The sequence below is a fragment of the Equus asinus genome, chromosome X, assembly GCF_041296235.1.
Source record: "Equus asinus isolate D_3611 breed Donkey chromosome X, EquAss-T2T_v2, whole genome shotgun sequence".
NCBI classification, from domain to species: domain Eukaryota; kingdom Metazoa; phylum Chordata; class Mammalia; order Perissodactyla; family Equidae; genus Equus; species Equus asinus.
In genome coordinates, this window is record NC_091820.1 from 139,138,327 (window position 1) to 139,156,624 (window position 18,298).

Genomic DNA, 18,298 nt, shown 5'->3' on the forward strand with positions numbered 1-18,298 from the left:
CCCTCGCCCCGCTGCGCTGCACTCTCGGCAGGCAGTCGGAGCCGGGCCAGCCTGCCTCCGCCTTGTCCTGTTGCCTGCACGGTCTCTCTCTAGCGCCACCCACGGGAAGATGGCCCTGGGCCATCATCCTCTCCTCTGGCTCAGGCCGGTCTACACCCAGAAGCTCAAAGGACAACTCCCTCCTAGCCATGCCAGAACTGGAGCAAACAGGTGCTACTTCCCTGTCCTGTGAAATGTCCCTGTCGGTTTTGGATTGGGGCTGGCATGGGGCCAGATTTGTGCCACCACGGGTGGGATCACACGGGCTGTAGCCACTGTCCATCTTCATCTCTTCCTCTAAAGAATCCAACTGTCTGTCCGGCCTCACACCTCCTTGTCCCAACATGGGTGAGAGTGGGGGAGCTAGAAGCAGGGTGGGGGAGAGGAGAGCTGAGACTGGGGCACCAATGGCACCAAAAATGGGAGTGTCCTCTCAACTGCTCTCTGTCCCTAATGACCACATTGGGGGGAGGTCTGGGAGGGAGGGGAGGTGCAGGCGTACCCTAAGAAGCCTGGTCAACAGCTTGTCTGGTCAGTAGTATCTGCAGCAAGCCTTGTTGAAGGAGCCTAGTTTAGAAAAGTGCAAAGCTACTTCTGGCCCTGGTTAGGTCTTCAACCTGACTGTGCTTGTCGGTAAGAAAAACATCCCCAATGCTCCAACTACTCCCACCCTGAAGCCACGAAACTCTAAGTTTACTGAAAGAAAAAAAAATATTTTTTATTTCAGTTAATCGGGAAGCTTTGTCAGAGCCCTACCCATAAGGAGAAGAGACAACAGCTGCCTTTATTCTTGTTGGTTTGCTTTGCAATCCGCTCTGCGTAAAGTCAGCTAACTCTCTCGGTCACGGGCGTCCGGCTGTCCACAGGCTCCTCTCTGTTTGGCCTTGGCATGGAGGATGAAACAATGTCTTTGCGCTCTCCCTCCCCTCGGTGTTTGTACTTTTCTGCGGCCGTGGCGGCGGTTGCAACCGCCGGCTGAGTCTTAGCTGGCTCCTTGGGGCAGCCGTCACTCTCCAGTGAGCCTCCTCTCGGCATCTTCTCCTCTTTGCAGACGCTGCTGCTCAAGTCCTGGGGCTCAGGGGGGCTGGTGGGGTCCTCGGAGCTCTGGGGCTCAGGCGGGGGTGGGGGCGGGGGCGGGAGCAGTGGTGCAGGCGCCCTCGGGGGCTCTGCGTGGTGGTGGTGGTGGTGATGCTCCTTCTTGGGTGGTGAGGAGGCGCTGCTGCTGCGACCTTTGGGGCTGCTCTCCTTGCTTTTCCGCCCGGGGCTCTTGCAGGTCTTCAGTCCCTTCCCACTCTTCTCGCCGAGGGTGGACACCAGCAGGGGCTTCACCACCTCCTTCACTTCGATGCTGACTGTCTCCCGGGTCTTACGCTTCTTGATGGGGAGCACGGTCTCCTGCACGGACCGGATGGAAGACTCCTTCACGGCTTTCTTCTTGGCTTCGGCGGCAGCGGCTGCCACCACACTGCCCGGCTTTCGGCCTCGTTTCTTGGGAATGGCCTGGGGGTCGGCCTCAGCTTTCCGCTTCCTACCTGGGCGTTTGATAACCATGACCTGGGCCGATGTGGTAGCCCCACCCCCTTCAGCCTTGCTCCCCGGTGAAGCTTGAAAAGGCATCTTGACAAGCAGCTTCCCGGGACTTTTCTCCAGGACCCTTTTCACCTGCACGCCCTCTGATGCTGCTGCCTTGGGTCTCGCGGTGCCACTCCCTTTGGGGCGTCCCCGACCTCTGCCAGTTCCTGGAGCTTTGGGAGATTTGGGCTTCTTAGGTGGTTTCTGCTCTCGCCGGGAGGGGCTCCCTCTCCCAGTTACCGTGAAGTCAAAATCATTAGGGTCCAGGGAGGTGTCGCCTACCTTTTCGAAGTACGCAATCAACTCCACTTTAGAGCGAAAGGCTTTCCCTTGGGGACTGTGGGAACAAACGGAGAGACACAAAGTATGATTAGAAGCTTCCACGGCAACACTGGAGATGGGGCAGAGCAGAAGATGGTGATGAACTCTGACAGAAGATGTTCTGCAACCGAAATGCCGATGACACTACTGAACAAGAATCACATTTAAGAGAAGCCAAGATGAGCTAAAACGAGATGGGCCAGCCCTGGTTATACCTGAAATAACTGGACTGCTGGGCGGCAGTGGGCGCCTGCATGGCCAGCTCTGATGCCTGAACAGCTCAGTGCTGTTGCTCCATTCCTGTCACTTAGATGCCCCCGAGGACCCGCCTGCCACTGAGGCCCTTCCTCTGGCCCCCAATGGGGTCTAGCTTGGGGACCCTGTTTAGTTTAGTCATCAGGCTGGAGCCCATTCTGCTGGCTGAACTGGGGCATGTGGCTCAGCCTCACTGGGACTCGGTTTTCTCACCTGTCAACAGATAATACTTTGCTCACCCTTCTCACAGTTGTTGGACTCAAATGAAGCTATCTGCAAATGTCCTTTGAAAACTGCTAACCTCTTCGGGATTATCTAAAGGGAAGACCTGAAATGTACTTATTCACTCCTCTGAAGCTCTGGCTTGGAAGTTACTCTGTTTCAATAAAAAATGCCCGGCGACCAGCCCAAAGCTGGACAAATGCAAAAGGGACAGCTGGAAAAGCACATGGAGCCTGTCTGTATCTCTTCCTAGAGAGCCTACCTTTCCCAGCAAGATTCACAGAGTGGACTGAGCCCTATGAACTCCTATTCCTTCTGGTTCACGAAGCTATGTCACAGAATGACTCTCCCAGAAAGGAGGTTAACAGCCTCTGAGAAGAGCCCCTTAGCTGGATTTTCTCTAGCTGGGAAATGGCAGGAACCCCGGGAACTCCACTTGCCTCCTGAGCCCAGGCCACTGTGCATGGCAGGCCCCATGGCCTCAGAGCCCAGCCTAGGCAGGGCCTTCTGTCCTCAGTGCTTCCCAGGTGACCTTTCCTGGCATCCTCACTGTGGCCCTGGGTAGGCCCTACTGCTATTCCATCTCCAGACAAGGCCTCGAGGGCTGGCAGGGTAAAGTCGCACTCTGCTGCTCTGTGCATGTCTCTCCCTCAGGGAAGTGACCTCTGTACACAGTCGTTCTAAGCATACCCGGGTGCACCTGCAAGCAGTGTTCACTGGTGAAGCCCCCCTGAGTGAAGGTGGGATTATGCACACAGATTTTCCTGATCAGTGAGTAGCATCAGTTTCTTAGCACCCCTCCCCACCTCCAGCCCACCACGGTCTGCAGAGACAGGAGATGCCCTTACTTACTTGATCAGATACACATCATACTTCCCGGCGGAGCGGCCAGATTTCCTTTGCTTAAGCTTTCGGGTCCAACCTTCAGGCAGAGTGGGGTCGTCGTACATGGGTCCCCGGTCTCGAATGATGGAGCGTCGCTGTTTGGGGGATGCAGAAGCTTCTGGGACAGCTGGGGCTGAGCCTGACCCTTCTGAGGTCTCTGCTTTGCCTGCCTCTGCTGGCTCAGCAGAATGGTGGGCCGGTGGCTGCAGGGGCTCATGCTTGCCCTCTTTGTCTTCTTTCTTATCCTTCTTCACTTTTTTAAACTTCAAGGGTTTGTCCTTGAGGCCCTGGAGATCCTGGTCTTCTGATTTTTCTTCCCTGAAGTGTTAAACAAGTATGTTAGTATCATAGAGAACACACTGGTTTGCAGAAAAAGTGAGCAAGGGCAGGTTCAGGGGACCCCAGCACAGGCAGGGCCCTGAAAGATGGGGCTGCCCTGCCAGTACTCACCCCGATCTCGATGCCCTTTCCCTTCACAGGTTTCTTTAGGGGCTTTGGGCTGCTGCTAGTAGTGGCCCACTGCCTGTACTGTGCACTCTACCTGCACTGTGGCCGCCTCAAGTCCTGCTGTCCCTAGTCCCACTCCTAGCACACAGAAGAGTGAGCAACTTGCACAGGCGGCATTTGTCTGGGTAGAAATACTGTGTGGCTTCTCAGCACACCGCCTTGGCAGAGGCCACTTTATGAGCTGTGCCCGAGGGCCTCTAGGTTTAATGGCTGACAAGAGGCCCTCAACTGCTGGAGAGGGAGCTGCCCACCCAAAATGGGGGTGGCAATCCTCTTCACGAAGGCCTAGCTTGGGTGTTACTATAGCCTCTGTATTTTGGGTTTTCTCAAATGTGTGCCTGATCAAAAACAGCCGTGGGGCACAGTACAACTTGCTGATGGGAACACAGCCCAGCATTCCCCACTGGGGAAGTGGCGTGCAGCACAGCGCTGTGCAAAGAACACATGGGTTTGGAGCCAGCCAACCTGAACTCAAATCCTGACTCTGCCATTTCCAAACATGGACCTGAGCAAGTGACCTCAATATCCCATGCCTCAATTTCCTCATCTTGACAATGGGTACCAACACCCCAGAGGGAGATAACTCAGAAAGGCACTATATAAATACTGGCCAACTCGGGCAACCAGAAACCACTGCCCAGGGTTCTGGCATGAGAAGAGAAGCGATCCCAGGTCAGGTGAGCCTTTATTACCAGATGCTCCCTTACAACACATGGCCTTGGCTGATGAGAGGAACGAGCAAGGAGAAAGGTGCAGAAGAGCACCCTCCCCATTCCAGGGCAGGTGCCTCCCCATTCTTTCATGCTGAGTAACTCTTTCCCTATTCTTCAGTTCTGTCCGGTAGGGTCCCTTCCTTGTGTACTTCAGAAATGGTCACTGTGAGGTCCTAGACCCTGGGATCAGAGTCTGGGCATGATGCTCTCATGGCTGGGCTAAGAGGGCAAGAACATAACTCGGGCCAGGGGAGGTCTGGAAAGCAGAATCGTGGGCTTGGAATCAGCCACCTGCTAAGTCCCTCAGTTGGCAGTTCATTCTGGAAAAGAGCAAGACTATTCCTGTCCTCTGTGACTAAGACCTAGAGCTGCCCTGTCCCACACGGCTCATGTCAGCACTGGTTCACTGCCTTGTGGCTGGTCTACCCCAAGCAACTTCCCTTCTTGTCCACACTGTAGGAACTTCAATGAAAGCACCATGCTGTGCAGGGGAAATGAGGCTCGAATGACGTGGGTAAGCCAACAAAGGCGGGTTAGCACCAGGACTCACTCGGCGCCATGAGGACACACCTTTCCTGAACAGCTCAGGTCAGGCATGGGGAGACCGGTCGTGGTGAGGGTGTCCCGGCCCACCTTGGGCTCACCCCTGAGTTCCTCCCTATCCTAGATCTTCCTCCAGCAGTTTAGGGCTCCAAGAATGGGATCCACCAGATTCAGCTCATGGCCCACAGGAGACCTTTTCTTGCTGTAAAGTGCAGGTTCCTTAATATGTTCCAACACAGAGCTTACTTTTCAATTCTCCCAGTCTTAGCTTCTCAATGGGAAATGAGTGAGAAGCTCAGTGTGGCCTGCGGCCCAGTGTCATAGAGAGGAGGAGAGGAAAAGAGGAGTTCGCCAGCAGCAGAATGGCAGACAGACTGGAATCACCACTTCTACATAGCCCACAGAGGCACTGCCGAATGCCAGGGCTGCTCTTTGGAACCTAGACAGTCCCAGACTTAGAGAAACCACCACACCAAAGGAAAAGGTCTGGCTTCTTCAGAACTCTCATTTGTATTCCCCAAATACTTCAACCACCGGAAAGTCAAGTACAAACCACATGCCCCAGGAATGCTTCTTAGATATAATCAAGTGTGCTGATGCCATCTAAGGCAATCCCTTCTAGAAATTTACCCTGAAGAGACACCTCCGGAAATGCAAAACAACAGATGCATGATGTTATTTGTGAGAGCATTATTTTTACTAGCCCAAGACTGCAGACGACTGAAGATAGCCACCATCGGGGACCCACTGACTGGACGACAACGCCCACACCATGGAGAGCTGTGCAGCCGGAGACGGGGCTAAGCAAGAGAGCCTTGAACTGCTGGGGAGCAATCCTCAGGATCTACCATGAGGTGAAAAATGTGTATAGTAGGCTGCCTTTTACCTGAGGAAGAAGGGGACCTTAGGAAGCATACAGCAGAAGCTAATGGAACTGGTCCCTGGCGCATGGTAGGTGGGAATGAGGTGAGGTACAGGCGCTGGGCGAGACCTCTCTGGGTATGCTGAAGTGTAACTGCAACTTCTCAATCATGTGTAAGTTTACATAACCAAAAATAAAACAAAAACAAAAAGTAACAAAACCCCACTACATTGAAAGTAAACAGAAACAAAGGAATTTAACTGTATATCAAGTTGATAACATACCACAGAGAAAAGATTTATTTCAAATACCTCTGACTGCAGTGCTCAGTACCCCGTGGGTGGGACATATTCCATGGCCAGCAACGGTACCCCAGGGACAGGGAACAAGCCTAGAGTCTGCGGAAGGGCACCAGGCTGGCAGTGGGGAGAAGCGGGGGTAGAAGGCAAGGAAGTGCTTGGAAGCTAGCAGGGAGAGTCGAAGGGCCCCTCGCACTGGACAAGGCTATGACCAGGTGAGCATCCAAAAGAATGAACTAATCAGAACACAAAGAAGAAAAAATCCACGTGGTGACACTGGGAGAAACAAGAAAGACCTAAAGGAAGTGAGGGGGCAAGCCATGTGGCTGTGAAAGGGGGAAGAAGGTTCTGGGCAGTGGAGAGGCCTCAGGCGGAGATGTGGAGGGCTTGGTTGGGTTTTATTGTGAGTGTGACAGGAAGCTATCAGGGAGCTTTGAGCAGGGGATGGAGACAGGGGCTCTCATCTTCAAAGGATCACTCTAGTCACTGTGTGGAGAACAGTTAAGAAGAAAGCAGCGAGGACCCATGAAAAGTCTCTTGGAATGGTCTTGACGTGGCCCAGGATGGGGACAGTGGAAGATGTGGGAGCTGACCAGGAAGTGGAGCGACAGAGTTTGCTGCCAGACTGGTGTGGGGGTGAGGGGCAGGGACAAGTTAAGGACCACGGCCAAAGCCTGGGAAGATGACAGTGAAACTGACTGAGGAGGGGGAAGCCTGGGCCAGGAGCGGCTGGGGGTTACAGCCACATCCACGGTTAGAAGTTCAAGGAGAAGAGAACATACCTCTTCAGCTACTGGCCACAAAGCAGGGAGATTCAGCTGTGCCCAGACTCTGACTAGAGTCTAAATGAACTGTTTGGGTTTTTAAGTTTTTTATTGTGATAAAATGTATGTAACATAAAATTTATCTTTTTAACTATTTCTAAGTGTAAATGAACTTTTTTTTTTTTTTTTGGTGAGGAAGATTCGCCCTGAGCTAACATCCGTGCCAGTCTTCCTCCACTTTGTGTATGTGGGCTGCTCCACAGCATGGCTGATGAGTGGAGTAGGTCCACACCTGGGATCTGAACCTGCAAACCCCGGGCCACCAAAGTGGAGCACGTAGAACTTTAACCACTCAGCCACAGGGCCAGCCCCTAAATGCTTTTAATAGCACTGAAGATGAGGAATAAAAGGGCCTTTAATTCTATCTGTAATATTCTAGTTCTTTTGAATTTAAATTACTTGAAGCAACTAGGACAATATGGTGATTTTCAATTCTGTGCATTGAGGGGCACACAGGTGGGTGTTACTTTATTTTCTGACTGCTCCTCCTCTATTTAAAAACAAATAACAAAAGCCCACAAAGAAGCCTGGAAGCCATTCTGCTTGGCATGAAGTGGAGGTAAAAATGATGTGGAATAGGTAATCCAATTGGCCCAGCTGCCTGCTCAGTCCCAGGGTGACTTGAGGGAGGGAGGCCAGGCTGAGGTGCTAGGCAACTCCCCAAAGTCCCGCCCAGCAGGAGGTTTAAGGGGTTTGTTGAAACACATACTTTTTCAAAGAAACCAAACAGCCCTGTTCGTCTTCCCTCTAATCAGACCATATGCATGTGCATGTGCACACATGGGTGCACACATGCACACACAATCTTGAAATGAGTATGAGGAGAACCGAACACCAAGTTCACAAGTTCAACTCTTCAGCGTTGCAGAGGAAAAGAAAAGGAAATACAACTAGACAAAGGGACTTGTCTGAGGTCATGGTTGAGTCCACGTGTGTTCATCGACTGCCCATGCCCTGAGCCAGACTCTGCTAGGGGCTGAGACGCCAGGGTGGAATTAGCATCACTCTTAGTGGGGGGGACAAAGAGGTAACAAAGGAATAGTGACACCTTCCCCTGTTCCAGGCAGAGGGAAAGCCCAGAGACTGAAACTCCCTGGAGGAGGAAGGCCTGAGCTGAGTTTTTAGGGCTGAAGAGTTCCACAGGCCGGCAAGGAGGGCTCAGGGCAGGCAACACCAGACGGGCAGAGGCAGTGATATCAACAGCCTTGTCCCATCACCCCTGTGACGTTCCTCCCTAGAGGGAGAAGTGACTAATGATGCTTGTCCCGTGTAATCAGCAGCTCTGGGTCAGCCCTTTCTCTCATCTTGGGTTAAGATGGCACTTCTGAGAAGCCTTCCCTGCTCCTGCCTCCCCCCTCCCATGAGCAGGAGCACTCTATGCCCCCCAGTGTACTTCAATGAGACCACCGTGTGGGTCAACCTCCCCAGGCGGTGTGTACCTTCTTTACTGTCGTCTCCCTGCTAAATGCACAGTGCCAGGCACAGGAGCAGCACTTAATAATCATGTGCCAAGTGACAGTCACAACCCAGATGCTATGCTACCTTTGCTTCTTTTGATGGCTGTATCCCTCTGGCCACTAGCTTCAAGGAACAGGGACTAGCTTAGTGCCCAAAGCAAGCAGGCTCTGAGTAAGTGAATAAATGATGAGTTTGGGTGCTACCAGCAGCCTGCTGGGCACTGGTGGGTTGGGGTGGGCAGGAGATGAGGCTGGGGCAGTCACTGAGGGCCTCGCTGTCATGCACGCCCAGGAGTGCAGACAGTGCCATCTACAGTGATGGGGAGAGAGGGGTCATGGGGGCAGCAGTATGGAGGATAGTTACACTGGATGGACGGGTTCTAGGCTTCCACAGATTGGCTTCCAGCAATAAGGTGGTCAGGTCCACAGATACTCCTCCTGCTGAAACTACTAAAAATGCTGGACTGAGTATCCTCTAGAAGATGCTACAGAAGACAGTGTTTAAAATGTCTTACCTGTACTTACAAGCTGGCAAGAATGTAAGGAATACACAGGCTAAGGAGTAAGGGAAGGAAGGTAGGGTCCTGTTCTGCAGAGGAATCTGGCAGGCCCCCCTCCCCCACCAAGAAGTGATCAAACAGCACTACTGACCGTGGCCAGCCTGCTCAAGTGCCGCCCCATCCTGCAGGAAGGGGTAATGGAGGCCATGAGGAAACAACAAGACGAGTCCAAAGACAGGGGCATTGCACACAACAGGGGCCCTGGGTTCTTCAAAACAGCCTGCAGCATGAAAGAAAAGGGCTGGGGACTACTCCTGGTTAAAGGAGACCAAAGAGACAGGGCGACTGGCTCCATGGCTCAAAGGTGCCAAGAAGGGGCAGTAATGGGGGTATTTGGAGAAATGTGAATATGGTTCCATGTTAGCTTGACGCTAAACTTCCTGAGTGTCGGAACTGCAGTGAATGCTCTTAGGAAAGCCATGCTGAATGAAGTACTTAGGAGTCAGTGTAACAACGGCTGTGACCAGTCCTCGAATGGCAAAACATGCACAGCATCAATGTGGCAGCAGGTTTAAAAAGGGGGAGATGACACTGATCTAACTGGAAGCTGTGCTGGTTGACAGCAGTATTTTGAAGCAGTTTCAAGCAAGCTTTCTAACAATTAAAGAGAGCCTTCACGTTACATGAACATATTAAGAGAAAAAGCTGGAAACCTTGCGGAAGTGCCTTCTTTAAGTGACTCAAAGAACCACAGTGTTGTGCTCTATACGGTGAAGCTATAAGCGTGAATGAAGGTGTCAAGATATTTCCCTGTGTTTAAAAAAAAATCTTTGCTGAAGGCAGCCTTGCCTAGGACCTGACTCTCAATGTCGACAGAACGACTCATCTGTGCACTGTGTGGGAGGAAGCAGCCATCTGGGAGTTATGGTGAAAAAGGGTCAGCTGATGGCACTGTTGGGTGCAAATGCCAATGGAGATTTGAGCATGCCCCAGCGTTCTTTGAACCATAATTGTCACTGCTTTTGTTAGTGAGGTCTGGTTTCCAAATCATATAGGTTTGGCATGGTCTACCCCAGCCCAGTTTTTCTCATAACAATTCCTGGTTTTTTTTGTTCTTCTCCTCCCTGAAGCCCCCCAGTACATCGTTGTATATTCTAGTTGTAGGTCCTCTGGTTGTGCTGTGTGGGGCGCTGCCTCAGCATGGCTTGATGAGCAGTGCCATGTCCGCGCCTAGGATCTGAACCGGCAAAACCCTGGGCCGCCAAAGCGGAGCGCGCAAACTTAACCACTCGGCCACGGGGCCAGCCCCCACAATGCCTATTTTTTATTGTGTGATTTGTAGAAGACAGATTTTTTTTCAAGAATGCACATATCACACTGAAGCAAAAAGACCTTCACAAATCTTAAATATCTATGAAGCATGTGAAAGAAGGCTCTTGAGTAATAAACCATCACCCATTGATTTTGCTGCTAGAAAGCAAACATTAGATCAAATCCTTCCTTTGATCTAGAGAAGGAAAATTAGAGTTGCATGAATCTTGTTTTTAGGCCAAATCGCTGTATCCTGAGGGGTCTGATGGCATGCAGAAAGCAGCCTCAGGAAGCTGTACCTGGCGCTCATTTGACCCAAGGCTCCTGTGTATTACAGGGGTGTAAACAACCAACAGCTGGCAGGTGCAGCTGGCCAGGTAACTGTGGCTGAGGAGGGACCACTCAATCCCCAAGGCTTCCAGATTAAAAAAAAAAAAAAAGGCTACAAAGCCGGGTGAAAGCAGCAGCTGAAATGTTTTTTTCACTTGAATTGGAATTCAGCCCCCTCCAGAGTGAGCTCCAGGGAACGTTCCAGAGCCCCAGCAAGATCCTGACCTGACCCAACTTCAGTCATGTTTGCACCAGGCCAATTTCAGGAGATGTTATTTCTCAGCACCTTTCATTTCCAGTCATCCATCCCATGAAGCTGCATAAGGAGCCCAAGTACCACAATGAGGCCACGAATCGGAAGGGCAGGGTGGCAGCCACTTCCCAGGTGAAAGGTCAGGGATCAGAGGAGAGAAATGGCCTCCTTGCAGTGGCTGCTTCCATCCTGAAGTGTCATTCACTTGGAGCTTCCAATTCTTTCTACCTCCAGTATGCGCTGCAGAATCTCAGGATCAAGGAGGCTTCTCTGTAAGAATCAATAAAGGCAGCAGCACTTTGAGATGTCAGCTTCAGCCCCTTTAAAGATCTGAGAGAAATCAAAATGGTACCAGAAGACAGTCTCAGTGGTGTCTGGGGAGCAAAAGAGGGGATGGGGTTCAGCTCGAAGGCTACCGTGGTAGAACCTGAAGTTCAGCAGCCCTGCATGGAATTCAGTATATTTTTAAATACCCCAGTTTTTAGAAGATGCAAGAAACTGTCTATGTTTTGAAAAGGTAAATAAAACAGTCCTTGCCACCCAAAGGTAGATCCCTCTCCAAATAAAGGCAACCAATGCCATACAGTAAGTCTCATCTTTACAGCATGAGTCCACTACACATGGGGAAAAGAAAAGCAGGTTTAAACAAAAATTGCCACTGTGGACAACAGTTAGGTAGTTCCTCAAAAGGTTAAACATGGAGTTCCCATAGGACTCAGCAATTCCACTCCTAGGTATAGACCCAAGAGAACTGAAAACAGGAACTCAAACAGATACTTGTACACTAATGTTCACAGCAGTATGATTTACAGTAGCCAAAAGGTAGAAGCGACACAAATGTCCATGGATGGACAGAGAAACAAAATGCAGTCTATCCATACAATGGGATGTTATTCAGCCTTAAAAAAGACAGAAATTCTGACACATGCTACAACATGGATGAACCCTGGGGAAATGCTAAGTGAAATAAACCAGTCACAGAAGGACAAATACCGTATGATTCCATTTATATGAAATGTCCAGAATAGGCAAATCCACAGAAAGTAGTTTAGTCATTGCCAGGGGCTAGGGGTAATGGGTAACAGGGATTAACTCCCAATGGATACAGAGTTGTTTTTTAAGGGATGATGAAAATGTTCCAGAACATTTTCATCATATCCCCTAGATAGAGGGGATGGCTGCACAACACTGTGAATGTACTAAATGCCACTTGATTGTACACTTTAAATGAGTGAATTTCATGGTATGGAATTATATCTCAATTTTTTATTACACCCCACTAAAACGGCAGCTGACTTCACCAATTACCCTTAATTGTACGTAAAGGTAGGTCTTAGGATGCCCATGCAGTGCTCAGAACCCACAGCTGTCTCCAAGCAAGCCTGTCTGGCTGCAGGCATAGGGCCCAGGCAAGCAGCTCTGTTGTCCATCCAAGAGAAAGAGGCCAGCGTAGGGACCTAGGGTGACACATGTTAGACTGGACCAAGCTGACCAGAATGCCATCTCTGAGGCCTAAGACATGGTAATCATGACAGAAAGGAATTTATTTCAAGAAGTTTAATGACTAGGCATTTAGCCAAGTCGAAGGCTGTTGGCTAAATATTCTGAGGGTATTTGATCAATCTTTTTTCTATGTACATAACATAAAATTTACCATTAGCAGCACTTAGCACATTCGCAATGTTGTGCAACCATCGCCACTATCTAGTTCCAGAACATTTCATCACCCCTGGAGGAAGCCCCATACCCATTAAGCAGTCTCTCCCCCAGATCCCCACCCCCCAGCCCCTGGCAGCCACTCATCTCTTTTCTGTTTCCATGGATTTGCGTCTTCTGGACCTTTCATAGGAATGGAATCATGCCATCTACGGCCTTTTGTGTCTGGCTCCTTTCTCTCAGCATAATGTTTCCAAGGTCCATCCACGGTGTAGCATGTGGCAGAACTTCACCCCTTTTTATGGCGGAATAACCTTCCATAGGATGGATACACCACACTTCGTTTATCCAGTCACATGCTGATGGACAGCTGGGCTGTTTCCACCTTTTAACTGCTATGAACACTTGTGTACAAGTTTCTGCATGGATGTATATGTTCAATTCTCTTGGGTCTATACCGAGGAGTGGAATTGCTGGGTCATATGAGAACTCCATGTTTAACCTTTCAAGGACCTGCCAGACTGTTTTTCCATGGGGCTTCCTTTGGGGGTGACGAAAATGTTCCGGAACTAGATAGGAGTAAAGTGGGGCAGCAGAAACTGCTTCCACTCTGGGATGCTTAGCAGGAAGGAGCAAGCTTTAAACAGAAGTCATCACAGCAAGAACACTGGGAGTGGTGTGGGGGTGTTTCATTTCACCTATGCACTCATTCAGTAGCTAACATTCCTTGAGCACCTTCGAGGTGCTGCACCCGAGCTGTGCAAGGGCAGGGGCGCCACAGGAACAAGACGCACTTTCTACCTGCAGCCATCTCTCCTCTTTCTCTGGGGTGGACAGTGTTCTAAGGCAGACGATCAACAATGAAATCAGCAATGTTGATGAGTGCTGCAGAAGGGGAGAGACTGGGAGCTGGGGAGACTCACTGAGGAGCTGGGGAAGAGCTCCAGAATACAGATGCGATGGTGACACTGTGTCCCGAGGATGTGGAGCCGCTGTGGGTGGGGGAAGGATAGAGCCCAAGGCAGTAAAGTTGGTAAAGTTGTGGACCACAACTGCAACCCAAGCAGGGTGGCTTCACCATCAACTGTCTCCATGAAGGCAACTGCAGAGGGAGCTGATCAAATGAGGTAAGAAAGGGAGAAAATCAAGAACTCAATCCTTATTAATGATGTTTGCATGATTTCATCTCTTCCCCTGGAAAGACTGTATTGTTAGGATTCACTCTCCATTCTCCAGGCTCCACATTTAGCAACTTCCCTTCCATCATGTTCCCTGGTGCCTTTGTTCCTACATCCTGCAAGGGTGCTCACGGTGATCTTCCACACTTGCCAGGGCAAAGCTGGCCACCAGTGCCCCAAGACAAATATCTAGTCTTCAAGGTCCCAACAGCCAGTCTCCATAAGCACTGACATCATGTCTGCCCTTTTGGTCCCCAGTAATACATTCCCACAGCTGCTTCTTCCCCCAGTTTTCTGTTAATACTTTTTTCTTCTTACTTTTGTATACTTTATGTAAATAAGTTTTGCAGACTTCTACCGAAGTGTTGGCTGCTTTTACTGAAGAACAAAATATTTGCCAAAATAAATTTAACACAGAGGCAACATATTTGGGGGGAAAAAGGGGCAGAAAGGAGATGTCTAGTAACAGAAGAGAGAACTCTGCATAAGGGCCAGCTCATTTTGTCTAAATCTCTTGTCACTAATGTGAAGTGAATGCCTATCTCTAGTGCAGGTCACCCCACATCTGCATGCCTGATGAACTTCTGTTTCCCGATGATGACATCTGAGCCCACTGAAATGACCAACAAAATAGAAAAAAGGGGAAATCTCTCTACCAGTGCTAGCAAACAAGAAGGGTGCCACCAATGGCTGAGAGAGACTGCTGTAGCATGGGGTGCGGTTGGGGTCACTGCTTGCATGGTTCTGCCACACTCAAACATGTGAGCAAAGGAGGGATGTACCAGGTAGGTCTGGGGATAGGATTCCCCAACAGAGCCCTAGGAAATCTTCAAGGTCAGGACAACAGGACCTGGAAGCCAGGCTGGCTGAGGTGCAGTTTGCTGGTGGCAAATGGCAAGGCCTGGAAGCCCACTAGTGTCCTACATGGAAAGGCCAGTGATAGGCTGAGGGGTTTCCCTGGGCACTGCTGAGCAGGGAAGGGGCAGAGAAGGGCTACGGCCTCTAGTGCCCCTGTACTGCTGGAAGCCCCAGAAAGAGGTACACAGATATAGAGGGAGACCCTACTTGTTTCAGCGACCTCACAGCAGCACCCTGGGCCCCCACTTTATCCCCACCGTGGTTTCCGATGAGAGGGGTTCAAAGCCACCGGGAAGCTGCAGGGACTAAATCTCTATCCTATAAATAACTCTGGGTACTGGCTAAAAACTAATTAACATGCCCGGTGACAAGACAAATATCACCAAATTGGTCACTTCCCTGTGTACAAACACCAACTGGGTAGAAAATACAATGAGAAGATTGAATGACATCCCTCCAGTCAAGATCCCCAAGGAATTCCCTCTGGAGCTTGACATTTACCCAGAATAAGCATCTGTGAACAACCAGAGAAAGTATGCGCGGGGGGGGGGGGGGGGGTGCGCGTGTGTGCGCGTGTGTGCGCGCACGCACGTATCTGTGTCTGTGTGTGAGTTGCCACACAACAGAATCAATTCCACACGGATTAGAGAATTAGGTTCAAATAGCAGGTTATAACTTCCCACAGAATTGCTTTCTCCCAATCACTAATAAAATGAGAAACAAACAAAGGAGGGGAGGAGTGTGAAGGGACGAATTCATCAAACAAAGGAAAGGGACATAAAATCCAACGCAGGATGTTTCAAAACCTGGCAGCCAGCCGTGGAGAGGATTCCAGAGGACAAAGCAGCAGCAGGACTGAGCTCTTGCCCCTGCCCCACCCCTAGAAGCCATGCTAGGGAGCTGACAACACCCTGAGACCTCTCAGCCAATAAGATGGAAGGAAACAACTGGGTGGGAGTCTGTAACTTTTTTCCTTTAGGCCCAGGAACTACAGAAGCTCCTGCTGGGAGGCTTGGAGGTGCAGGAGAAACAGCTAAAGCGCCCACCCAGTGAGCCAAGCCGTCTCTGTGGGAGGCAACCACTCTTGGGTACACACAGACTCAGGGAACCACCTGGAGCCTGAGGTACCCCATTCCTGCATCCCTAGGGAATGGTGTACACATCCCTCAAGCAGCTAGAGTGAGCCTTGGTATAAGACATTTAACGTAGTTCTTAGAACGGAGAGAAGAATCTAGATATTGCTGAAGACTGCCTGGCTGCAGCTCTCCCAGTGTGCAACTTCTCTCTGACCAAAGGAAAACAAGCTCACGATAGCCCAGAGGGGAAAGCAGTGAGAAGATGCCAAGAGAATGGGAAGAGAATGCCAAGAATTTCCCCGCCATACCAAAGCAAATAGAATGACTGGACGGAGCCATCCAAGCCTGAGCCAAGATGACAAGAAAAGACTTGGTAACTCTGCAAATGTATTATGGCCAAAAGAACAAAAAGACAGGGAGAGAGATGGCTCAGGAAAGGCAAAGTCTCTCACCAAGAAAACGCTGCAAAGAAGAGAAAGAAACTCCTCACAACTTTATAAGAACAGGTTCTCAATAAGAGTTCAAAGATGAGATGATAAAACGGTAACATGAAAGGTCAAATTCTCAACCTAGAGAAACAAACTGCCCACCCAAACACATCATTATGGAACTAATAAATACATTCAGAAACAGAATATGCATAGCTGAAAATAAAATTAGACATACAGTGAAGGCAGATAAAAAGACAAAAGCTAAAGCAATTAGAGCAAAGCTAATAGCATTGGAAAAGAGACAAAGACAATCCAACATAACGATAATTTGTGTCCCCTGTAGTAGGGAACCCAAAAAATGGAACAGAAGATGCCATCAAAGATATAAGAGAACTGACCTAAAACGAAGATGAGCTGCATCTGCAGCTCGAAAGAACACACTGTGTTCCAGGAAAGTGTGATAAAGGAAGCTCAACAGTGAGATAGACTCTGCTCAACTTCAAGGACAGGGAGAAGAACTCCTCAGGCACCTCGAGAGACAAAGCAAACAACTTCCGGGGGGGAACCTCAGAAGCTCAGGCATATGGAACATCTACAAAGCTGTGACGCAGCTCTGTGCAGCAGCGAGGAGCACAGGCTCGGGAGGCAGCCCGCGTGACCTCAGATCCTGACATGGTCGTTATGGGTGTACGGGTGCATGTATGTGTGCACATGCACAGAACAGAGGTCAGAGAGATGGGAAGGGGCCCAATCCCAGGGGAAGGGCTCTCTGAGGTGAGTCTGATCCCAGATCTGAAGGAAGTGAGGGGTGAGGGAGCAGGTCATGTAAAGAGGGGCCCAGGCATAAGGAGCAGCAAGAGCCAAGGCCCTGACCCCAGGAATAATCTGTCATGTTCCAGGAAAAGTAAGAGTGATGGGCTGGAACCAAGTTAGCAAGGCAGAGAAAATGAGCTCAAAATGAGGCAGGCCCAGCTATGTAATTTGCAGAGCCCAGCGCAAAACGAAAATGTAGGGCCTCCTGTTCAGAAATGGAGAATTTTGAGATGGCCACAGTACAGCATTAAACCAAGCACGATTCTTCTAAGCGCTGGGCATCATATAGGTTGCATGCCCAAGAAGCCAGCCCTGCTTCCAAGCAAGAGAGTTTGGGTTTTATTCTGAGAGGGATGAGAGGCCCCTGGCAGGTTTTTCTCAGAGGGATAACATGATCAGATGAACAGTTTTAAAAAGTTCACTCTAGGGGCTGGCCTGGAGATGTAGAGTGGGAAGGGGGTGAGATGGCAGGGAGACACAAGGTGCTGCAGGGCAGGCTCACAGTTCGGGGTGCTAAATGTTTATTAGGGATTGACACCTGTGAAAGGAGGGGGGAGGAAGCGGACCTGAGCAGAGGAAGAAGCCAAAGTGCAAGCAGGCCCAACAAAGCTCTGGCCCACCTCACCCAGGCACCTGGGCACTGCCCAGGAAACAGCATGACCTTGGTGAGGAGGCTCTTGCAGCTGAAGGCCGCCTGCTGACCATCCTCCCCATCAGGGATCTGCACAGTGCCCTCCATGCCTGCCACACAGGGCCATTGCAGAGTCCAGGCAGGCAATGTGGTGGCTGGTCGAGGTGCCATCAGTGGAGGGCATGTGTGTGCTGGAGGGAGGGGGAGTGCGGGAGATCCAGAGTTCTGACTTCCATATTTTATGTTTTCGGTCTTGAGGCATTTCACCTTCTTAAAGGGCAGTTGGACATATGAGTCTGGAGTTCGGGGGAGAGGTCTGGGCTAGAGACAGACATCTCAGAGGCCTCATCACATAGGTCTGAAGAGCCAGTGAGTGACTGAGTGAGGGCACTTCAGACGGGAGTGTGGACAACCCCTCCCCCACAATATCTGGAGTTGTGATGAGGAAAGAGTCAGCAAAGGAGACAGAGAAAGAGGAGTGAGGCAGTAAAAGGATGATTGGGTGTATCTGTCCAGATTACTGGTGGCAAGCAACAGAGATCAATTCTAGCTGATTTACACAGACATGGACTTTATTAAAAGGCTACTGGCAAATGGAAGGTGGTGATATTTGCATGATGATATGAACATACTTAATATCATAGAATTGTACACTTAAAAATGGCACAAATAGGGGCCGGCCCGGTGGTGCAGCAGTTAAGTGCACACGTTCCACTTCGGCAGCCTGGGGTTCGCCAGTTTGGATCCTGGGTGCGGACATGG

General features: G+C 50.3%; 1 protein-coding gene across 8 annotated transcripts in view; it reads right to left on the reverse strand.

Moving 5' to 3' along the window:
• Positions 1-731: 731 nt before the first annotated feature.
• The window catches only part of MECP2 (methyl-CpG binding protein 2), a 64,899-nt gene continuing 47,332 nt past the window's right edge, over positions 732-18,298 (reverse strand). For 5 of the 8 annotated variants that reach the window (XM_070503041.1, XM_044763986.2, XM_070503044.1 and 2 more), the window contains 2 exons: positions 3,262-3,612; positions 732-1,948 (listed from right to left, as the gene is read on the reverse strand). In XM_070503041.1, the coding sequence (XP_070359142.1) occupies positions 865-1,948; positions 3,262-3,612 (1,435 nt within the window). In that variant the 3' untranslated portion in view covers positions 732-864. Of the gene's footprint in view, positions 1,949-3,261; positions 3,613-10,926; positions 11,164-18,298 lie in introns of those variants that run through there. The other 3 variants (XM_070503047.1, XM_070503048.1, XM_070503042.1) reach the window with 2 other exon arrangements.